Source organism: Cervus canadensis, chromosome 1, assembly GCF_019320065.1.
Source record: "Cervus canadensis isolate Bull #8, Minnesota chromosome 1, ASM1932006v1, whole genome shotgun sequence".
Lineage (NCBI taxonomy): Eukaryota > Metazoa > Chordata > Mammalia > Artiodactyla > Cervidae > Cervus > Cervus canadensis.
This window is the reverse complement of record NC_057386.1, coordinates 19875081-19899069: the sequence shown is the minus strand read 5'-3', so window position 1 is coordinate 19899069 and position 23989 is coordinate 19875081. Positions and strand designations below refer to the sequence as shown.

Here is a 23989-nt window from a genome sequence, read left to right as displayed (position 1 = left end):
CATGCCATTTGCTAGAACTGCTTTAAGTAAAAAGTTTTCCCAAGGTCATTGACATTTTAGAATAGCTTCCTGGTTTCAGGTTAGATAGAGAAAATATAGCAGTTGTTGACCATTTTAAGCCCAAGGCAGATTTCTCCTCTGTTCAGAGAGTTAGTGATTAAATCTAGAGTCAGGTAGTTCATGTTCAGTGGGAGTCTTCTGCAAGACATGCTCTGCTCCAGATTCTGAACTTTCTCCCACTTAACCTGGTGGCTTTATTCAGCTGGTTGCAGTGCACCGGGGAGGAAAGTTGGCCTGTCCTAGGAGCAGCGTCCCAGGGGTGAGAGAGAAGGAATCAAGGGACACACCCCCCTGGTGCCAAAACCTTCATTTCCTGTGTGATTCTTTGTTGAAAATACTGGTGGTAGTTTTGCGAGTCTGTGCAAATCCTGCTGTGGACATTATTTCCTGGGAGCCCCTCTGACCAGCAGCTTGGGAATGAGTCCCTTTTATCCTGATCTTAGATTATGGGGAGGGATGTGATGTGTTGGGAGCTGCGGTTTTCTGGAATTTGTCTTTTTCTCTCTTTGGTCTCTTTATAGCTCCATACACCATCATCACTTTCCCTTTCCTGTTTGCTGTGATGTTTGGTGACCTTGGCCATGGCATTTTGATGACCCTTTTTGCTGTATGGATGGTGTTAAGAGAGAGCCGGATCCTCTCCCAGAAGAATGAGAATGAGGTGATGTTTTGTCTGTCTGTTTTTGATAGAAATTCAGAAACATAACATAGTAGTATTATTTTCTTGACATATTTCTAATATTTTTCTTCTGTAATCTTTGTCTGCATACTGTTTTTGTCTCTCCATAGGGCAACAGGTTTATAATAATTTTGTACATACAGAAGGATAATTCAGTCTTTTCTCCATGATTGATGGAAATATATTTTCTTTTTACTTATTTGTTGAGATATTGTTGATTTATAATATGACATTAGTTTCAGGTGTACAGCATAGTGATTCCAAAATTTTATAGATTACACTCCACTTATAATTATTATAAAATGTTGGCTATATTCTCTGTGCTGTACAATGTATCCTTGTAGCTTATTTATTTTATACATAGTGGTTTGTACCTCTTGAGTCACCTACCCCGATCTGTCTCTCTCCCCTTGGCTCGCCCCACTGGTAACCACACACTAGTTAATTCAAGAATGAACTAATGTCTAGGTTACATCTGCGTTGGTCTGAAACTTTATAATTTCTCAAGCATCCATTATGAAAATTATGATTTGGAAGTCTTTGATCGATAAGAGAAATCTTAGAGACTATTTAGAGAATAGAGGAGCTATGTTCATTTTAACACTAAAGAGGCCATGTGCTGTGAAAGTACATTTCTTTTTAGCATTGTATTTTGGTCTTTACTTCAAGCTCTCTGACCCAGAATGGGGTAAAAGTGGCGAGAAAGGAAGGGGCTAGTATATTTTGAATGACATTGTCACAACTTGAGCTGCAGGGATTAGGTTTCATTGGCCTCTTTCTTCTGGCTCCCAGATGTTCAGCACTGTATTCAGCGGCCGGTACATCATTCTGTTGATGGGTGTGTTCTCCATCTACACTGGCCTCATCTATAACGACTGCTTTTCCAAGTCTCTTAATATCTTTGGGTCATCCTGGAGCGTACGGCCGATGTTCGATATATACAACTGGACGTAAGTTGCCAAGAAGCTGAAAGTCAGAGCTTATTCCTTTCATATCCAGCTCTGGATTTCCAGATAAGTGGTAAACCAGCACTTGTTTACGAAGTGTTTGACACTGTTTCTGTTCCAAAAGAATGTAGTGTCTCCTCTTATCTATGCTCCAGCCTGGGAAGTGCTTTGTGATTTGTTCAGTAGTGTCAAGGAACTGTAAGTTAGGTGCATTGATTCTTTTGTAAGTTAAAAGCAGGGCTCCCAATTTCCCTACCTGGTCTTGTATGTGTGTTTAATTTTTTTCTTTGTTATCTATGATCCCTTCTCACTCTCTAATGCTAATCCCTCCTCTGTTACTGAAAAGACAAGGTAGCTTATAGTAGTTTCTCTGGGGATCAGTTTCTGGATCCCAGTGATTCCTTCTCTTGATAAAAAAATAAATGCCGGTGTTCTCCTAACATGGTAGGGAAGAGACACTTCGGGGGAACCCTGTCCTCCAGCTGAACCCATCCGTCACTGGAGTTTTTGGTGGACCATATCCTTTTGGCATCGATCCAGTAAGAGCACTTCTTTTCTGTATGTCTGACATGAAGTTGTTTTTTTTAATTGGCCATGCCATTCATGGCTTTTGGAATTTTGGTTCCCCTACAAGGGATTGTACCTGCACCCCCTGTATTGGAAGTGCAGAGTCTTAACCACTGTACGCCAGAGTGTACACTCTAACACCAAAATTTTTAAGTGAAACCCAGAAGTAAAAGGATGAAAATGAAGATAAATAGTTTTTTTGGAGTTTTAGGTAACATATTTTTAGAAAACCTCAGTATATCTGTCCAAAGTACTTTAAAGCTGCAAGAGACCCAGATGCCTTGGGGAGCCATATTATTTTTCCTGTATGACTTACTTTAGAGATGGCTAATAATACTGACTCTGGGAAGATTGATTTTTCAAGACTCCTTCCCAGTTTATTTCTGTTTAACTTAGTTTCATTTTTATTTTTAGCAGATGTTTTAATAAAGCAAAAATAGCTCTTTTCTATGGAATTTAGGTTACCATTCTTATATTTACATACTTAAAAAACTTGTCCCAGAATTTTATTTTTTTCAAATGTGTAAGCAAGTAAAGTGTGATCAAATCTTTTGTGTTATGTGCTTAAACAGAGGAGGTAGGGGAGAATTTAAGCATTAGATTGTAAGGATTACAGAATTCCAGAGGAAAAGCAGATCATTGCCAGAAAGATTGAGGTTTCTCATTAAAAAAATAAATAAAGGAATTAATCTGGCCTTTGAAAAAATATTGCAGATTGTTATAGGTGAAGAGAAGTATGTGCAAAAGCATAGAGGTAAGGAGATAAAAAGTTAATTATTTTAATTTTTATAGAAGCTAATGTTACTGAAATGCTTACTATGGACCAGGTACTATACTGAACCCTCAGCATATCTTATTTATCCCCAAACAATTCTATCAGGTAAAGATTGCTGTCTGTATTATACAGATAAGGAAACTGACACTTGGAGATATTTTGTAACATTTCATATGTGCATTTAACAGATGTTTACTGAATCCCTATCATCTATAAGGCATAGCAGCTGCTGGGGAAACACATCATTCTAAGACATAGCTCCTGCCCTCAAACAGCTTGGAATCTAATAATAATACTATCTCACATTTCTGTAATGTTGTGTAGTTACAGAGGCTTTGTTGTTGTTGCAGACATTTGATGGCTTACAGGGAAGGTCCTGAGTTTAAAGTGCCTGTGGGTCACCCGGGTATAAATGTCCATCAGGCAGTTGGAGTTGCAGAACCTTAGGCCAGACTGGGACTACAGAGAGAACCAGCCAGAAGTTTTCAGGTTAGAGGTCATTGAGGATGAACTCTTCATGAAGAGGCTAGTTCAAAAAAAAGATGCTGGGCTAGATGGTGGAAGATCTGGCCTAACAGGTTACAGAGTTTACTTTTGGTCACAGAGGTGACAGGGGTATTCTTGGAGGTTTGGCATAGGGACATGGCTGCCTCAGAGTCACTACTTAGGAAACATACTCTGATGGCCAAAATGGAGACAGAACTGTCAGGAAAATTTTACAGGCGTCCAGGCCTTAAGCAACAAAGTGAAAGTGAAAATGAAGTCGCTCAGTCGTATCCGACTCTGCGACCCCATGGACTGTAGCCTACCAGGCTCCTCCGTCCATGGGATTTAAGCGACAAAGCTGAAGGCAATTAATATTTAAAAATAAATGGAAGGACAGCACCACTGGGTTTCAGCCAGCATCTACAAGATAAATGTCCCCAATTTCTTCAACAAATATTTTGTAATAAATTAAAGAGGAGAACTCCAGGGAGAAGCTATAGAGACTTAAAAACTGCATCAGCAGTCACGTGATATAGTGACTTATTGGACTCTACTTTGAATAAATGAATTATTTTTAAAAATATGGATGCAGTCAGGGAAATTTGAATATTAATGATTCCATGGTATTACAGAAATCATTGTTAATGCTTTGGGGTGTTATGACAGTACTGTGGTGATTTTTTTTTTAACTGCACCAGGTCTTAGCTGCAGCACGTGGGGTCTTCAATCTTTGTTGCAGCAAGCAGGTTCTTTTTTTTTTTTTTAAGCAGGTTCTTTTAGTTGTGGCATGCAGGATCTTTAGTTGCAGCAGGCAAGATCTAGTTCCCTGACCAGGGATTGAACCCAGGCCTCCTGCCTTGGGAGCACAGAGTCTTAGCCACTGCACCACCAGAGAAGTCCTTTGTGGTCATGTTTTTAAAATAAGCTCTTACCTTTTAGAGATCCATGCTGAAATATAATATGTACAGGTTAAAGGATATGATACCTGGATTTTCTTCAAAATAATATGGAGGTGGGGCATAGGTGAGGTAATAATGAAGCAAGATTGACGAGAAGTCAGTAATTAATCATTGCAGCTGGGCCATAGATACATAGGAGTTTGTTATGTTATTCTCCCTGCTTGTGTGTATGTTTAGAATTTTCCACAATTAAAAAAAAAACTTTCTACAGTAGGTAAATATTTTTCCATTTGAGAACTGTTTGTAATGCCTTCTGTCTTCTTGGGCTGTGATAGATTTGGAACATTGCTACCAATAAACTGACCTTCCTCAACTCCTTTAAGATGAAGATGTCTGTTATCCTTGGTATCATCCACATGTTGTTTGGAGTCAGTCTGAGCCTTTTCAACCACACGTGAGTTGCTCTGTTTTGTCCTAAGAATTCACACAGTTCGGACAGTGCTTTTGCCTGAAGAAGTCATAATACCTTTAGGAGGAAGTAATAACTCAGAGTACTGTTCTGTATTGAAGAAGTGCCTTTAAAAAAAATCTCACTTCTTCAAATGAAGCTTGCTTATTAATATTCGTGCCTTAACAATGTATGAGTTTCCCAGGTGGCGCTAGTGGTAAAGAATCTGCCTGCCAGTGGGAAGACACAAGAGACATGGGCTTGATCCCTGGGTCAGGAAGATCCTCTAAAGTAGGAAATAGCACCCCACTCCAGTATTCTTGCCTGGAAAATCCTATGGGCAGAGGAGCCTGGCGGGCTACAGTCCATGTGGCTGTAAAAAGTTGGACACGACTGAGCCACTGAGCAGACAACATACAATTGTTCTCAAGATCTTTGTTAAAAAAACAACACCTTGTGTAATTTTCATCAAAATGGAAGTTATGTTTTTTTCCCATGATGTGTAACTCTCATAAACTTGTGAATTGTTGTCTCAGAAGGTACTTGATTTTCCCATCTCTTTCTCACGAGGGATTGACGGGGATGGTATTGGAGCTGTTCAAGGCTCAAAAGTTTGGAAGTCATCGTTAATCCTGCCTGTGTCTGTTGCCTCCAGTGCTTCTGGCTGTCACTTCTTAAAATGATAAACACAGAATTGATGGAAAGTTAGGTAGAAAGTCTGGGGAGAGCAGTCCACTTGGTATGAGGTGACCCTGGGTCTGTTCAGCGTTAACATTTTTTTCTGTCTTAATTTTTAGCTACTTCAAGAAGCCCCTGAGTATCTACTTTGGATTTATTCCAGAAATAATCTTCATGACCTCTTTGTTTGGTTACTTGGTTATCCTTATTTTTTACAAGTGGACGGCCTACAATGCTAAGACATCGGAGAAAGCACCAAGCCTTCTGATCCATTTCATAAATATGTTCCTCTTTTCCTACGGGGACTCTGGTAATTCAATGCTGTATTCTGGACAGGTGCGTCAATCTGAGGTGGACTTTTCTCAGGTGGTTATCCTAGGTCGGGAAGCCAGATGTTTCTGTGACCTGAAAGAAGCCTTTAAAACTCCTTTTCAGTCCACACATTCAGATCTAAATTCAACCCAGTCTCATTCTTTGGGAGAGTCAACTGTAATTTTCTGTATCCAGGCAGAGTAGAATTTATAACTCCCATCCTATGGGACAATCCTGGGCTTTGCTGCAACATCTAGTTATTTTGAGAAACTTGATTATGTTTTTTATTCTTAGATCAGTAAGAAAGAACTATTTTAAGGGAAATCTATGCTAGAGTTGGAAATTGCATGTTTGACTAATACAATGTGCCTTTTCCTCCTTACTTTGCAGAAAGGAATTCAGTGTTTCCTGGTAGTGGTTGCACTGCTGTGTGTCCCTTGGATGCTACTGTTTAAACCACTGGTCCTTCGCCGTCAGTACTTGAGGAGGAAGCGTTTGGTGGGTATATTTCTGTTGCTGAAAGTTACCAGATTTTTTTTTTTTAATCAGTGCAATTCCTTATTGGATGTAATGAGTTGTGCATAACCTGTATTCTCTTAAAATGCACTTGTGTTGGATCCCAGCATGAGCCCTGGACCTGCTGAAAAGAAAAAAACAAACATGTAATTGCTGTTCAGACATCCAGATATTCAGCTTTGAGTAGCCCAGGTGGCAAGAACAAGTCATGGTTTTCACCTTTCCTGATGGCTCGTGCTGTGCTCAGCAGAATCCAGGTCTGGGCCCGTCTCGCTGCAGCATCAGCTGAAGCAAGGCTGCCGGAGCTGCAGGCAGCGAACCTACTCATGTGGTTTGCCTGGGCAACCACAGGGCTGACACCAAGACATTTTCTTTTAAAATGAGACCATGATACTTTCACCAGCCAAAACATCCGGTGTAGGGAAAGATTTGGTTTAAAGCACGTTGACGTTTTTTCTTTTTAAAAAAGCAGCATACATACTTGTGCTTACTTTATATATGTGTGCATCTGAATTACACACACACACACTTAAGTTGCCAAATATCCATTTCTGGCACTGCAGTAATGCTTACTTATTACATTGCCTGGTAAAGCCTAAAAGATCGTATTGCATGACTCTCATACGGCTGTTAGATTGTTACTCCGATTGGAGAGCAGCTGAGTTACCAGACCGTCCTTCTCCCTTTTCTGACCATCTCCATCCTTCCATGTGCCCTCCATTCGTCTCCCCTTTCACTCCCTCCCTCTCTTGTTTCCTTCTCCCTTCCTCTTTTCTCCCATTCACTATCAGGAAGGGCAACCTGTGGAGGCCCCAGTCAGCCCAACCCCGAGCCAACAGGGACTAGAGGCAGCAGCGGCTGCAACAGTGAGTGAATTAAACCAACAAACCATCACATATTGTTTAAAGAGGTGGCAAACAGTGCAGCAGAATTCTCTTGAAGTATGTTGAGAGCATGGGCCATGTGTGCTCTTGGGAAGTATGTCCTTGTTACTCATTGAGGCGCTGACAGAAAAAACCTCCACCTCTTAGGAACAGATTCTGGTGTCATCTGTACCATTGGTCCACTCACTTTCCATTCAGTGTATAAGTACAGTCATGTCTGTGAACGTAGGGCGTTTGTCATACCCTCTCCAAGCCCATCATCTTAATCCAAGAGGGCAGCTCTTGGACTCATCCATTGTCATGTGTGTATTTTGTGACCCTGTGTGGGATGATTTTTTTTAGCATAGAGTGAGAACATCTCTGTGATTCTTGAATTGACTTCCCTCCACTTTCAACATCTGCTTCAAAGTGATGCTTGGACATTTGGTCCACATTAGCTGTGACTTACTGTCTTTCCAGTGGAAGCTTGTATGTGTCTTCTTTTCTGTGAGAGACTCAGAAGCCCTCACATCCTCAGCTGTTCATTGAGACCTCATCCTTGCCATGTGTCTTGTGTACTTTCCACCTGGTGTAATAACAAAGTCATCTTCTGTTTCAATCTTTCCTTCTTCCAATGCTAGCTCATGATTCAGTGACAGCCGTTGAACCTTAAGCATTTCATTATTTGTCCTTAAAACATCTGTTAACCAAAATCTTATAATGCACTAGTACCAAATTAGCCCAGTCTATTCTAGGTAATAATCTGTAATATTTTTGAAATCTCACCAGTAGCGGTTCTTAATGTTCTATTGTATTCTAGTGGCATCATACTCTTTTAAATAAATTAAATATTTAGATGGTGACCATTTACTTCATTAGGTGTTCCTGATCCTTTTAACTTCGAAAACTAATTATTCTTCTAGAACTAGTCTCAAAAGGCTGATATCTTGGATCAGAAGATATTTAAATGTGGCTGCTTAAAATTATTTTCAAATGGGGACTTACTCTCTTTCATGAGAGGGGAAAAAAATACCCTAAAGCACTTACTGTCCATATACTGGCATTCTTCTCATGTGCTCTTCTTTCTTCTAGTCTTAGTTTGAAGTGTGCTTCTGCTGCATCAGTCTTGATGCTTTCAAATCTAGCATCCTCTTCTGTGATACTGTCCAAGTTAAAAGTCCCCGGTCGGGAAACCTGCTCATTCGGAGGGACTCCTTAGCCCACTGGTTCTTTAGCCAAACATCTATTTCTGGAGAGCAGCCTGAATGCATCAGGATGATCATTCCATTATGAGGGCCCTAGATTCTTGACCCCAAGAGCTGAGGATATGAACACAGATCTGGTTTTGTTCTGTCATCTGTCCTCTTGGTTGTCTGTAAGCAGTGTATCATAGTTTTAATTTTTTCTTTTCTTCTTTCTGCTGATGTGTGTGTCTCATCTCCCTTCCTGTAACTCACACTTCCTCTGTTCTGAAGGGACGCTTATTCTGTCTGGCTGGGAGGTTTAACCTGGCTACCCCCTCACTTCATCTGCTGGTTGGGGAAAACTTCAGAAATGACTTTCTGCTTTAGGCCCTAAAGCCTGCTTCCTCAACCCGGGCACCCAAGGACCCACCCCAGGATACTCAGGAATCCTGTCCTGTCACCAGTGTGGTGCAGAAGATGCTGCAGAGTGTAACTTGTGTTATATGTTCAGTCCGCCTCTCGGGGGTCATCAAGTGTAATAGTTATACAATCTGGAGGTGCCTGGGGCAGTTCCCAGATCTGACTGCACATCAGAATCACCTGGTGAACTCTGAACTTGTTTCTTAGGTGTTAAAACAGAACAGAGAAGTGGAGGAAGACATAGAGATTGCCCGTAATGCCATGACCCCTTGTGGCATTATGTGTCACCCCCTCCTGACATGAAAAACTAAAATCAAAGCAATAGGTGCACTTGGTTAGGGCTTCAAACAGTACTGATGGTGAAGCTTCCCCTACCTCCTCCTCCAGGCTATTGTTAGCAAGTGAGGAATTTTGCCTTTAAATTTTTTTCTGCCAATATCAGCATATATCTGTCATCTATTGATAGAAATATGTATATACATATGTACAGGTATATATATCTAAAACACATGGGCAGTTGGGTTTTAAATTGCAGCAGTCTTCTGCCCCTTGACTTACTGTTTCATCACAGTACCCTTAGAGTTGCCCAGCAGTCCATAGGACTGTCTGTTGGATGTGCTAAAATTATGTAACCATCCCCTTATAGATGGCTCTGGTGGTTGTTCCCAGTTCTTTGCTGTTCTGAATACTGTAACATCCTTGTCCTTGTGTCCTGATACAACTTTACAGGCGTAGATGTTCCTAGCAGCGGGCTTATTGTCTTAAAGGGTGCGTGCACTTTGGGGGGCACGCCCTTTCAATTTTGATAGACAATCAAAATGATCATACAGTTTGTCCTTGGGGAAATGTTTTTTAAGACACAGATTTTCTAGGCCCTATCCTAGACCCACTAAATTTACCATTTCTAGAGGTGATATTCGAGACTGTCTATTTAATGAAATGCAGCTTTCAAGGTGATTCTGATACAGCCGGTTCTCTGACGAGCATATGAGAACCATTACTAGAAGAAAAGAGAGAATCTGCCCAAACCTGGAGGGTCGGTGGTCGTATGCTGTGGTCAGAGATGCACACCAGAGGTGAAGCAATGAGTGGGGACCTTGGGGCGGCTGTCCCAAACCGCTTGCATATTGGCGGTGGTGCTGCTTGGAGGCCGTTTAGCAGGAGAGCAGCCTTTGAACTCTTGCCTTGTTTGGCTCCCTGGATGGCAGCCGCGTGAAATAGGTCTCAGAGCTCTTTCCTTGGTTCCTTTTCTCTCTGTGGCAGGTTAGCACTAATTGGTATCTGCCACACTTAACCCCAGTTCCGCCTGGTTTTTGTACCCAAAGAATCCCCTTGCCTCAATAAACCCAAACTTTTCCAGATCAGGCTGACTTAGAAATTCTGGTCCTGGGGACCCTGCTCAACATGGCTGTGGAGTGAGAGGCAGCTGGCACCTAGTCAGCATCTGCCCGCGTGCCTGTGAAAAAGTTGTGTTAGCACTCAGAGTCCTCCCCTGAAGGACAGGAGCCTAACTGGGTATTCTCTAGCTGCAAGCTAATGTACATTAAGCTTTTTTTTCCCTGTTCTGTGACCTAGAAAGTCCTTTGTTCCTGGGCAAGGACCCAGTATATTTGGGGGAGAGGTTGCTGAAACTGTCAGGCTCCTGTTGAAATCTTAGCCGACCAGGTTGCAATCACCATGTCATCTGACTCCCCTCCCTCTTAGAAAGTGTAATCTTTAGTTCCAGAAAAAGTTAGGTCATTGAAGCCTTTACAGATAGAGCCATGCTTGTTAGGAGGGTCTGTTCCTACTAAGCTTTTCACGCAAGCAGGATTCTCAGTTGGCGTTGGCTAAGGCGAAGTTGATGTCTCTTGGTGCAGCAGAAACTGCTTGTTGCCTCTGATCAGACTGAGGTGGTACATGTAGTTCGGGCTGGGCCTGGGCAGAGGTGGTTGGGGTGGGAACAGTGGCTTGATTTTACTTAGCTGTTCCATCAGTGGGGTTTGTTTTTGTTGTTAGAATATATGCTTTTCTGAGGTTTGTGTGTACTAACCATCGCCCTTCCCCACATCACAGAATGTCACATTAAAGCCCAGGCAAATTCTACTCTTTCTGTTCATCTATGTAGGGAACTCTCAACTTTGGTGGGATCAGGGTGGGCAACGGACCGACAGAGGAGGATGCTGAGATTATTCAGCATGACCAGCTCTCCACCCATTCAGAGGACGCGGAGGAGGTAAGATCAGTGGTGTGGGCTTCCTCTCCTCCCGTCTTGGTTCAGCCCTAGTCTTGTGTCCCCAAGTGGCCTCACTCCTGTCTGCTCCTTGAAAGATGAAAATACTAATACTGAGCATCCGCCTGCCTTCTGGACCTCTTAGGGCTCCTCAGCTTTTTTTCCAGTGGCCCCTGCTATAAACTCCAGGTGTTGCCTGCTGAGCCTACAGCAATTTTGTTCTGTTGTCTGGCTTCTTGAGTTCCGCGAGGCCTGCAGTAACCCTGTTCGTGAATCAGTTACTGACCACTCTCCTCAGACTGAGGCAGAGCCAGCCCCAGTGCCCCGGCTCTGACAGCAGAAACCCGGCCACTTTTGGTCGCCCCTTCGTCCCTTGCCCCTCCTCAGACTGGTTCCCGTGTGAACTTGAGTCACTGGGTTTTTGAAGTCCTGCTCCACTAATGTGCTCTTGTGGCAGACACGTTCCATGAGCCTTTTAAAGGACTTACTTGCCTACTTTTCAAAGGGAGGGTGAAGTCTGAACTTACTAGACTTTCCCTTAAACCACCACCTCCAAGCTATTTTTTTTAAATCAGTCTCCTTGCCTGACCATTTATACCACAAAGCCTCTGAGCTGAACTTTGAATCTCATCTATCCACTATATTCTTTTTAAAGCATAAGGAATAGGAATTGGATACCCAGGGGACTGAACTGTGCAGTATGACTGACCGCGTCTACTTTGTGTATGACTCTTTTAAAATAGAAATGGCAAGGCTTGGGATGCCTTTTCATAATAAGTACCAGCACTCCAAGCACTGCTGATTTTGCTTTCCATTTGTGCTGAGGAGGCCTGTCTCTAACATGTTAGAACATTTAACATTCACGGTCCCCCACCCCCACCAAGAAGCAGTGAGTAGCCTCGTGCTCATGACTTGTGACCTTGTGTGTGGCGTGGCTTCCCACTAAGTGTAAATTTGTGTTTTCAAGCCTGCCGAGGACGAAGTGGTAAGAAACCAGCTGGCTTTGGCTTCATGTCTATCTGGGGCTTCTCTTCCCGTCCTTGTCATCACTCTGCTGTCCCTGCCGCATCCTGGGGCCCCACGTGACACCCGTGTACCCTGCATCTCACTGGCCATCTCTAACCAGTCTGTGAATCTGTGTTCTGAAAAAGCTCATCTCCATTAACTGCATCTCATGTCAGTCACCTCTGTCTCTGTTTCATTGACTTTGCTGATCTAATGCCTTGAGAATGGCTTTACAAGGAGCTGCAAGTAATGTCTGCACTGGCATTCTTGAAGTGACTCCCCTTGGGAGTTAAACCCTGTTGGCCTCCGCCTTCCTCTCTGTGATGCTATGTATAGTTGCTCTGCCCTAGGGGTAACCATTTCCTCCTTGCTCCTCTGAGTGCTTATGGGAAAGCTCACCCTTCCTCCCTGAGATGCAGCCCACCTCTTCCTGCTGCCCTCATCAGCTTGATGATGCTTGGAGTGAGAATGCTGGACCTTTGCTGGGGGTCACCTTTACCTCCACGTGACCCAGTTGGAAGATAGACAGCTTTCCCAAAAGGAGGCTTTGCCTCCAGGATGCATCCTAGAAAAAAACAGTCCATCTGCATGCAAGGAGTTCATATTATCCCAGCCACACATAGAGAGTAACAGAGTAGAAAGAAAGTTGGCTAAATGTTCAGGCCACAGCCAGACTAGAAGGCCTTCTAGCTCAGCCGTAATTCACTTAGCCATGTACACATTTTAAATTGGGTTTTTAATAGGCGTTGCTGCACTGTTTGCATCTTCTCCCCAAATTTCTCTCTGAAATACCCAGACCTGTGACCCTTTCCCTTTTCTGGCTTTCCTGGTCCTCTGTAAGTGGGCAGTGGGATGGGAATGGGAAAGGCTCTGCTATTCTGTGTGAAAGCAGACAGCGTTCGGTCTTCCTGAAGGCCAGAGAGGCCCCTTGGCGGGCATCTGGGAGCTTCTGTTCCTCCAGACCACTCCTCTGTGCATGGCTGCAGGCTGGGCAGCCTGGAAGGGCCAGGTGGGAGCGCGTCTGTGTCAGTGAGGAGCCCAGCCCTCTCCCAGTAAGGCTGCCTCCAGCACCAGTGCCTCCAGCTCAGCTCTTCTATGCAGCCCTGTCCCAGGGGAATGGACATGCAAACAAGATGGACTGAAATTCAGCCTTCCCAGTCTCTGGCCCCACCCCCGACTCCCTCAGAGATTATTTCCCACAGCATCGTTAAGTAGTGAGGACATTCAGATAACTGTCTCAGATATCTAAATACGTCACAGGTGGAGGCAGCAGACTCTCCCTGGGGGCGCTCTGTCCAGCTGCACACCAGAGCCCGGCCCCTCAGTTGTCTGGGAAATCTTTGCAGGCTGTAACCACTCAGCAAGGGTCAGTGGGACCTGTCCCTACTGTGTCATTTCACCAGATAACATTCATCCACTCACTCATTCATTCACCCTCCATGTGCCAAGCACAGTGCTGCAAGAACTGAGAGAAGAAAAAAAACAAGTCCTTGCTTTCAAGGAACTCCCAGACTAATTGAGGAGACAGTCTGGGTGACAGATGCTATGATCAAGGTGTGCCCAGGATGCTGTGGGAACACAGGAGGAGGGCACCTGACAAAACACTGGGGTGGAGAAGAGGACCCCTAGAAAGGATTCCCTGAGGGAATTATTGCTGAGGTTAGCCTGGTCAAGCCAGAGTCCTCTGTGGAGGGAGGGCCAGAGGGAACACAGACCCATAGTATGTATAGTTACCATAAAGACACATTTTGGAGATAAACAAGTTTTCAGCTGCTAGAGCACAGTCAGGAGTTGAGGGACTGGTGAGAAGTAAGACTAGAGGTTGGCAGGCAGCAGCCATAGTAGAGTATTAGGCAAGAAGGAGCGCCACGGGGCAGTGAAACTGCAAGTAACCCAGTGTGTACCATTGCTGAAATACCCTAGGGGAGAAGGATGGAGGGTATATTGGGTGAGGAGGGGCACAGCCTGAGAGGGGTCAGGAAGGACCTGGGAGGCCTGGAGGGAAATCAGGCATTGGCAGTGGGAGTTGGGAAGGAAGGGAGCAATAAGAGATGGAGGAAGTAAAAGCTGCAGGCCTCGGGCCTTCGTGAATGCAGGCAGTGGGAGTGAGTGAGAAGTCAAGCTTGACTTCCAGGTTCAGGTGCCTGCAGCTCTAGTTATGACCCCCAGTTAGACATGGGATGAAGAGTAGAAGTAGGTCCGGAGGGTCAGAGGAGAACAGACAATGAGTTCAGTTTGGGTGGTGTGGAGTTTGAAGCACCTGCGCTGGGGCAGGAGATGTGGACAGCTGGTTGGAAACCCACAACATGGAACTAGAGGTGCCCATTGGGAGCTCCTCCCGGGGTGGCCGCTGAAGGCCTGAGTGGCAGTGCTACAGGAGAGAAAAACCAAGAGGAAGTGAGCGTGTCAAGGAGAGGAGGAGGACAAGGCAATGGTGACAGATGCTGCAGAGGCTCAGTCACAGGATATCTGTTAGACCTTGCGGCGGGAGCTAAGGGGAGTGAGCCCGGGAGGTATGTGGAGCTAAGAGGGCGCAGCAGGTGAGGAACGGGCATGGTGGGGTGGCCAGGAGGCGGGTAGAGAATTAGACAGGGCGTCTGCGGTGGCTCCTAGTCAGTCGTAGCTGACTCACATGGGGCAGTGACAGACTCCTAACTGCTTGGCTGGTTTCTCACTTAATCCTCACCCCACTTATTATCTCCCCCGCCCTGCCCCGCAGTATACAGGTATGAAAACTTGCCCAAGGTTACAAAGTAGGAAGTTGGGAGTGAAAGAGAGGAGAAGGCCAGGGTAATGCCTGGAAGGAAAGCTTCCTCTTCCATCTCAGTTCTTTTTTGGTTAATGGGAGAAACTCAGAGTGGAATAAAATTGCTGAAAGGATCTGGTTCTAGGGGAGCCCACAGTCACTGCTTTCACGGAGCTCTTAGTACTTGCCTTGCACTCCGTGGAGATGGGGACCCTGTCCTTCCTTGGAGCATGGACTGTGGGGTGATAGCAGTGGTGGCAAAAAGCTCTTAACAGCATTGTCAGGATTCAGGTAACTATGGTTACCCTAGTTTTCAGGGTAACTAGAAGACTTTGCAAGAGCCTATTTCAAAAGAAAAGCCCAGAAATACTCTGGGTATAGATAAGGGTGAGGGAAAATGAGGTGATCGCCAGAGATGGCGAGCTGGATCTGGCTCCCCTCGCCACTGGCCATTCCCATGAGGCCTGGGCTGTTAGCGCTTCACCAGCCAGCCCAGCCCTCCTCTTCTGCCCTCACGCCGTTTCTCAAGGCAGTTCTTTCTGGTATCTTTTGGGGGTCAAGTCATGTGAATCTGGAAAGAAACTGGTGAAAAACAGACTGACCTGCGGGCAGGGCAGGCTTGGAAAGCCGATTTGGGCAGTGGCCCTCTGCTCACCGGGTCTGGTCTGGGCCCTGTGGGGAGGGGCTGCCTGCCTCCTGGCCTTCAGTGGCTGTGGCTCCACCTGGGAGAGTGAGGCCCGGAAGCATACCTAGGGCTGGACTCCGAGCAGGCCTAACAGGAAGCTCCCCACTGCCCCTGCTCCTCATGCTGGAAATAATCTTTGATGTTGAAAGGAAAACCGGAAGAAAGGGAGCGTGAGGAAAACAGACCAAAAAGACAATGCGTGTTCTGTTTGACCTTCATCACCTGCCCAAGTAGGAATTTGTAAAACTTTGCCAAAACGTCCCTGTGTGATCTTTTCGGAAGTCTCTAAAGTAACAGGAAGTTAACTTGCTGCCCACATGTTGGGAAAATAAGAAGGGGCTGCAGGGGTTTAGTCTTCTCCAGGTGGTTTCCAGCCTGGTGGCCTGTCCCCTGATCCCATCCCAGGGAAGAGCCCTTCCTGCCCTCCTGGCTCTGAGAGCAGGGTGCTCTGCTCTCAGGCCCCACAAGGTAGAAGTCAAGCCAGAACAGAGCTGCCAGACAGCTCTTAGCCCAGCATGCACCCCACTCCGGAGCTGACAGCCTAGTGGGGAGAAAAAGCAAATGTGTTGAGAAGAGCCTCATTAAGAAGTAGTTCATTACAATGTAGTGTTTTGAGGAGAGGGGGGCACCCAGCTTGGGGCCCAACCAGGCAGGATTTCCGGGAATGGCCCCACCGAAGTGTCTCCACCAGGAATTCAGCACCAAGGGCTCTGGGTCCAGGTGGCCATTTGTGCCAGCACTCAGACCCCTGCACGCTCCCCGCCCCGCCTCATTTCCGCTGTCTGGTTTCCTCCCCTGACAGTTTGATTTCGGGGACACCATGGTGCACCAGGCCATCCACACCATCGAGTACTGCCTGGGCTGCATCTCCAACACCGCCTCCTACCTGCGGCTCTGGGCCCTGAGCCTCGCTCATGCACGTGAGTGTATTTCTCTCAGGCCAGAAGCCATGTCTGTCCCCCTTGCTTGGGCTCTCCCTCCAGTGGGGGCTTAAAGAGAGTGGAAATTACCTTATGGCTCTGGAATTATGGACTCCCAAATCCCGGGAGAAAGACATCCCGCTGGGAGTGTCCATGCTTTTGCCAGGTTAGCTGTTGAGGTCGCAGGAAGCCGGGGGGCAGGGCATACTGCGGTGGGGAGATGGAGAGCGAGGTGCACAGCCTGCAGCACCCCTGGCCTGCCTGAACCGATGTCCTGTCTCTCCCCAGAGCTATCCGAGGTGCTTTGGACCATGGTGATCCACATCGGCCTGAAGGTGAAGAGCCTGGCCGGGGGCTTGGCGCTGTTCTTCATCTTCGCCGCCTTCGCCACCCTGACCGTGGCCATCCTCCTGATCATGGAGGGCCTCTCAGCCTTTCTCCATGCGCTGCGGTTACACTGGTGAGGGGCAGCGTGGGCCGGGGCGGGGACGTGTCCTTAGCTGCACAGAGGGCGGTTTTACGCCAGAATCCGAAGACGCTAGGAAGTGTCTGCTTTCACATCCTCATGCCCAAGGACGTACTTGGTAGTGAGCCTCAGGAAGTGTCCTCTGAATAGCACAGCTCACTTTTCCCAGCCTCCAGGGAGGAGTCCCTGTTGTGTGCTGTCAGAGTCGCTCTCCTGTGTTCAGCCTTCTTCAGTGTCTTGATTATGGCTTCAGAGTTCTTCTGGGGTCTTTGGGGTGTTTTGCACTGGCATTTAACTCTTTCCTGTCCTCAGAGCAATGAAAGCAGCTGTGGAGTAGATTCTAAGTCCAGGGAGGTGCTGGAGCACACTCTGCCCTTGTCTTGTCCACGTATCCTATCATGGCGCCAGCGTCTTTAGGTAAGACCCTGGCAGCTCTCTGTGAGTAGGGGGAACTCCTGTTCCAGAGCATGTTGCTCGGTACGCTGAAGCCACCTCTTCAGAAGGGCAGGTTTTGGATTTGTTTGTTTTCTTTCTTGAGTGTTGTCTGTGGCTCTTAATGGCTGTGGATGGAGCTGGCTCAGGTCCTGCAGAGTGGAGAGCTGAGGTCTGGTCTGGACTGTGACTCCACAACTTCAGAGTAAGGTTGGCAGATTTAACAAAGTTACAGAGCCCTCAGTTAAATTTGGATTTCAGATAAACAATGAGCATTTTTTTTTAGTATTTCCCAGATGTCCACGGGACATGTTTATACTGAAAACTGGCCGTACTGCACTTTATCTGGCTACCTGACCCCAAACTTGCCTCCTTGAATCTCCATCTCTCCCTTCACGTTATGATTCTCCCTCTCTTTTGGGGTCCATCGGCTCTGGAAGCTTTAGGCCTGAAGTGTGCACACACAGTTGTGCCAGTTTAGGGGTTCACAGACTCACTGTCCTGCCCTTTGGGCTCCCTAGACGAGATGATCTGCAGTGTTCATGATCTCAGGGTCAGGAGAGAGGGCTGAGTCTTTCCGTTGCTTCTCAAAACCTGAAGAAAACTAAAATCTGAACCTGAGAAATCTCTTCCCCACTCCCCTTATCTTTGTTTTTTTCTTGTCTGACTTGTTTTCAGCTGAGCCGGCTCAAAGATTCCGTTGTCATTTGTTGTTCTGAATGACAGAGGGGAAAGTGAGGCGGGGGAGGGGGAGCCGTGGCCGGGACTGACTCTTCCCTCAAAAGCTCCTTTAGGAGAATCCGCGTCAGGACACCGTGCTTTCTCAGGCCTGGCCCTCTCCTCCCCCACGTCCCCTCCCCGCCCAGCTGTTGTTTACTGGGAGCCAGGAGTCTGGCCCGGCCGAGTGGCCGACTGCTGGCGCACTACCCGCTCTCAGCTTATCAGCGCACGCTCGCCCCAGCACACTTCCTCACCACCCGGTGCTGCCAGCCTGTGGTGACTCACTTGTTCTTACCCTCTTGGCTTCCTTCCTTTCCTGTTCACTTCTCTGTCTCCTGAGCGCTGGGCTCCAGGGAACAGTGACCAACCTACCTGGACTCCAGCCTGAGTGGGGAACCCGTTACCTACCCCCAGGTCAGTGGGGAGCAATCAAGGAGCTGGAGCAGACCTGGCGGAGCAGTGAGCCAGGCCCATGTGGAGCAGGGAGGGCCGCCTGGGCCCGGTGTCCAGAGTGAACTGTGGCGATTGGAGGTCACGCTTTGCTACCAGAAGGATTCATCTTCCTCAGGCTTACCTGTGGGCTTCGAGTGAAGGTCCTCATGAATGAGCCTGAGGAAGTGACAGGTGGCGAAGAAGCAAGCTTCAGAATCGGGTAACCCGAGTTTAAATTCCAGCTCTGCTGGCACTGGCTGGGCGACCCTGAGGACAGCACTTGCCTCTCTGAACCTCACTTTCTCTCCTGTGAAAAGAGGATGATGTCCATGTGACAAGGTTGCTGCAGTTAAGTAGGAAGTAATGCACAGACCAAGTGATTGGCCTGGTGCCCTGGCACATCAAACCCGAGATCAAATGCAGATGAGGCTGCCCTGAGGAGAGGGTTGTGGCCGGTGTAAGCGCTCCCTTCAGTCTGTTAGAAGAGAGACCCCAAGGGGAAGCACATGAGACCACTTGAATACCTCGGAGAAGTAGTTTGCAAGGGATAGGCTCATCAAATACTGTATCATACTTGCAGGGTGGTGGTTGTTTGGTAGTGGAAATTTTGGATAGGAGAGGAAAAAAACAGCAGTGAAAACTCTGGGCAACTTTGAGAAACCCATCCCTGGAGGCCTTTGTTTTCCCTGCCACTAAAAAGGAGTGAAAGAAGCTGGTGCTCGTGCACCCCCTCCTGGCTGAGTGTGGACGTGCCCCGAGGATCTCCGGATATTATCAGTCCAGCAGGACTGCAGGCATTCTGAGTTATGACCATCCTGTGAGGGGTGGGAACAGCTGGGCCCGCTGAAAATGGCTGCAGGGACGTTGCTGCTGTGTTTGCCTGGCTTCCAGCCTGGGCATCTTTATACCTGTCGCCTTACCCCTGGTGTTCAGCTGGGCTTTCTTGATTCTGCAAGGACTGTCCCATTACACAAGTTCTGGGTCTTTTTGGTGGGAACAAGAAGAAAAACATCTGACTTAATAACAAAGATAAACCTTGAGTCTGAGGGTCACGTAGGGACATGAGGAGGTGAAGGACATGTGGAAACAGCAGGTGAATTCATGCACCCGCCTGCTAACTCTGTCTCCTCCTGAGTTACATCTGTCTGTCCTTTCCTCCCACCAACTGTGCACAGTGTGGCCCTCTTGCCTACCATAATGAAAGGTCTTTTCTTCCTCAGAAAAGGCAAAGGCAGGGGTGCGATTTGTGGTTTGAACTGTGGACACTGGATTGATGTTAACAGAAAACTTGTTGCCCCATGACCTACCTTCACAGGAACCTCCTCCCTCCCTACCTAGCAGGTTCCACATGCACACTCAGACTGGGGGCTAAAGGGGCAGATTTGGGGGCCAGTTTGTTTGTAAGGAATACAATGGCACCACAGCCAGACACCGTGGGTGGCTGAGGGAATGGCTGCTCAGGAGAATGAAAACCCCTGAAATGTAGCCCCCTGGGCTGACCTCACAGCCCAGCACAGGGGTCATCGGCTGGCTGTGTGCTGCAGGCCCAGCACTGCTCAGATCAGGACAGGACCGTCTCTCTAAAACCGCCTCCCGTCGGCCACACCCCAGCAGGGAAGGGAAGAAGCCCAGGTTTTCTCCCTTCATTCACTCAAGAAAACAAGATTTCTGTCACGTAGCAGGGGTGCTCTCTCCCGGGACTCCCAGTCAGTCCTTCCGGGCCGCCCGGTGGCCTTTGCCAGGTGTGGGAGCTGGCAGAGTGACAGAACCCCGCCCGACTGCCCGAGGCTCTCCTCGCAGCTGCTGAGTTGGAGATGCATTTTAGTGGCCTGGGGTGTGGTAAGGCCCTGGAGGCGTCCCAAGCAGAACCCCCACCCCCATCCCCGCCCCCGAGAAGGAAGGACTTATAGGGCAGCCAGCAAGGTCCCGCCGCGCCCCGGCACAGAGAACTTCATGTCTGTACTTTCTCAGGAAGCACACAGTTCCTGGCTGGGGCCGGGGGGTGCGGGGGAGAGACCAGCAAGGAAACTGCTTTCCAGCTTTGTACTGGGAGGTTAGGGCAAGCACGACCAAGAAGTGGAGCCACACTGGCCTTGAAATACCCACAGTGTCCCCGGTGGGCACCACCCTAAGTCCTTAAGTGGCGGCGAGGGGGTATCAGGTGGTGTGTCAGGGGGACCGCCCATCTGCTCACAGAGTAGAGTTATGTGCCCCCCTCCCAGGCCTGGGTCCCCTGATATACATGAAGCAGGCAGGGTGATGGCAAGAAACCCCTGCCTCTGACCCCCTTGGGCCTGTGAACACATCTACAGCTTCTCCGCTCAGCCAGTTTGGATCAGAACTGTTTGTGTGATGAGTCAGCCAGAGGTCAGATACATCACAGACCCCAAGGTGACTTGCCCACCATCTGGCTGTACATGGTTGAATGACATGAAATGCTGTTGCCTGTACACACGCAGCCTACGCAGCATGGAGGATTCAGTCCTCAGAGCCGGGAGAAGCTGAAACCTACCCCCACCCCCACCACATTCCCCAGGGGATGTATCCGGAGCTGGACCCTCATCATGGGGGTGCTGGGACATGGGGCTGAGTCCTGCAACTGACTTCAGTTTGAAGCACCCCCTCCTGGATCCTATGCTCTCTGAGGGGACATGGCTGAGGCACTGACCGGACTCCTCCAGGGGTCAGGAGGCTCTGGGGACCTTGGCGTAGCCCCTGGAATGTGGGATCAGGGAGAAGGGCTGCCTCTTTTTGTGTTCACACAGAAAACCCTGTTTCCCTACTCTCCCCAGGGGATGGAGTTGGCGGCTCTGCAGTTGGTGTCCTCGGCCAGTGCCCCAGCTGAGGGGCCTCTGAGGACCTCTTGGGACCACCGCAGACAGCCCCCTTCCCACCTCCTTTTCACTGATTTCCTGCTTGGAGGGAGAATGCCCTGGCGGAAGGCTGAATGAGAGGCAGGAAGATGGAGAGTGTCTTGGTGCCCGCTGCCCACAGCCTGCCTCAGCCCCATGCGGCCCGCTGCTGCAGGGATCCAGGCCACAAGGGTCACACAGCATTGAGTGGAAACTATTCCTCAGGGCAGCTCTCCTTGGCTTTTTTATCCTGTGAATCACGCATTTTTCTGCCCATATTTGGTGGTGATTTGGTTGCTGGGCGGCCATCCAGGGCGAGCTTGCAGCCGGGCCCTGCTTCCAGGCGTGGACGCCTTCCTGCCCCCTCAGAGCTCGAAGTGCCCAGGGAGACCATCAGGGATGGATGCTGAGCTGCTGGGGAAGGGAGCTAAAGCTGTTTTTCCTTTCAGTCCCCAAGAGAAGAATTCTTTCTCAGATGTTTTTGCAGTTGGAGAATATTTTTGCCATTGCTTTGAGAAGACTTCCCCTCCTAACTTCCCCCTTTCCTGGGAATTTCCTCCCCTAAATCGAAAGCCTTCACTGTTGACTCGCAACCCTTGCTTCTCCTTCCTCCCCTGAGAAGAGATACAAACAAGAGAACAGTGGTCCCTGCCAGGATTCCTTACACAAGTTCACACCACTTCACTTGGGACACTTCCATTGGAGGTCCACACCGGGCCCTGCCAGGAGCGGGTGCTGGGGGACTCTTCCCCATCACTGTTAGAGGCTCAGGCCAACCGAAGGTTTTCTGCACCCAGCTTTCTGCAGAGTTTGGCATATACACATTTTCCTCTGAGCGGGACAGAGCAGGAACTGAGACCAAATCAATGCATTGGTGTGGTGCGCCCTTGCTGAGGGCAGGCCCTGGGCATCTCGGGCTGGAAGCAGGCTGGGGTCTGGGCTTCGTGGGCAGCAGGGGGCTTGAGGAACTTGGGGCCGGGACATCTTTCTGTAGAGTCCCAAAGTTTTTGTGGAATGACCACTCTCCTCTTCCCATTCTCCAGGGTGGAGTTCCAGAACAAGTTCTACAGCGGGACTGGCTTCAAATTTCTGCCTTTCTCCTTTGAGCACATCCGGGAAGGGAAGTTTGATGACTGAGCCCCCAGGGGGCTGTGTGCCCAGCTGCCCTCTGCTCCCCGCCACGGTGGTTAGCTGTGCTCCGCTTGCCTGCTGGTTGTGATCCCTGGATATCAGGACTCCTGTGTCATCCCCATCCCCTCCCCCAAGCCACCTGTGAGGCATTTAGCTCGATCCAGCTCCCCCTGGTCCCCCAGCTCCCCCTGGTCCCCTGCCACCCGCAGCTGGTGTGTGGTAGTGTAGTGGTATTCTAGAGAAGCCGCGCCCTGATTGTCACTCACACCCACTCACCCTGGGCACCCGCCCTGCCCTCCCGGCCTCTGTCTCACTTTTTCTTTGCCCCCTGGTGGTGAACCTGTTTGTTCATTTACAGGAGAGCCAAGAGCACTTGGAGGGGGGCCCTCCACTGTCCACACCCAGATTTTGAGCCCCTGCTCCTGCCATTCCCTTTCCTGGCTGGGGGTGGGGTGCTCTTTAACACTCCCCACTCTTAGATTATCAGCGAGGGGTCCAGGGAGATGGTGTTTTTGTCCTCCACCCACCCCCTCTGATCTTCAGTGCTTGTTCATCAGGAATTCAGCTCAACCCAACTGCGCCAGCAAGCGTGGCTTCTCCCTGTTAGCCCGGAGTGTCCGCAGATACCCCACACCACCTTCCTAAGCTCACCCTAAACTCACACCTTTTCCTCCTCCCTCCCAGAACCCCCTTTTAGCACCCAGCATAACCTGCACAGCTGGGAGGACCCCAGACAGAGGTCCTGACTGGCTCCCTTGGTTGGCTGAGTCTCAGGCCATGCTTGAGCCCTGCCACAAGCACGCCCTCTGCGCAGAGGTTCCTGGTGCGGATGGGAGACCTTGCCCACCCCCAGTTACGAGTCTCAGAACTGTAGTCATAAAGGCGTTTCTGCCTGCTCTGCCCACCAGTGCCCCTCCCTACCTCCGTGACGACCCCACATCGAGTGAGTGGGTCCTGGGCGGGAAGGTCGATGTCATTTACCATTTGCTGATTGGAGGCAACCGGCAGGGCTGCCAGTGCATGTGGCTCTGAGCGCGACTTGGCCCTGAGCACTACTTCCCCTGTCACCCCCACAGCAGGAGGCGGATCTTGGGGCCTTTTCTAATCATGTGTTGGCACGGCAGCCCTGGCCGCTTCAGCTAAATTGATCCACAGACCTTCAGTGGTCGAGAGGACCCCCTAAATTGGTCAGCCCCCCGACTTGTCTAAGGGAGCTGCTCAGTGACTCCCCAGGCTATCTGCCCCACCCCAGCTTCACCCCACGCCAGCCAGTGTGACCTGACCCAGCCCGTGTGCAGAGCCCCTCCTGTGTGGCCCCTGTGGTTTACATGATGACCTTTGCTCTGTGGACAAGGGGGTTGGAAGCAGAGTTCTTTATCAGGAATCCTGCCGAGGTCCTCCTGTTCAAACATTCCTGTGTTGAATAAAGTGTGTTTGGCTCTATGAGGGAGGCTGCCGTCTGCATGCCCGCAGCGCCCGTGTCACTCAGCCCTCTTGAGCCCATCTAGTATCTTACCCCCCCCACTCCCCTTGCCAGCATTGCTGCCTTTTTCT

The 23989-nt window shown here is 48.7% G+C and overlaps 1 protein-coding gene across 9 annotated transcripts in view; it reads left to right on the top strand.

Moving 5' to 3' along the window:
• Positions 1-23878, top strand: part of ATP6V0A1 (ATPase H+ transporting V0 subunit a1) — a 53038-nt gene extending 29160 nt beyond the window's left edge. For 4 of the 9 annotated variants that reach the window (XM_043468321.1, XM_043468299.1, XM_043468315.1 and 1 more), the window contains exons 12-22: positions 582-721; positions 1532-1689; positions 2135-2225; positions 4749-4867; positions 5659-5875; positions 6242-6349; positions 10942-11049; positions 12014-12031; positions 16285-16402; positions 16691-16862; positions 22348-23878. In XM_043468321.1, the coding sequence (XP_043324256.1) occupies positions 582-721; positions 1532-1689; positions 2135-2225; positions 4749-4867; positions 5659-5875; positions 6242-6349; positions 10942-11049; positions 12014-12031; positions 16285-16402; positions 16691-16862; positions 22348-22441 (1343 nt within the window). In that variant the 3' untranslated portion in view covers positions 22442-23878. Of the gene's footprint in view, positions 1-581; positions 722-1531; positions 1690-2134; positions 2226-4748; positions 4868-5658; positions 5876-6241; positions 6350-7158; positions 7234-10941; positions 11050-12013; positions 12032-16284; positions 16403-16690; positions 16863-22347 lie in introns of all 9 variants that reach the window. The other 5 variants (XM_043468330.1, XM_043468306.1, XM_043468350.1 and 2 more) reach the window with 3 other exon arrangements.
• The last annotated feature ends 111 nt before the right edge of the window (positions 23879-23989 follow it).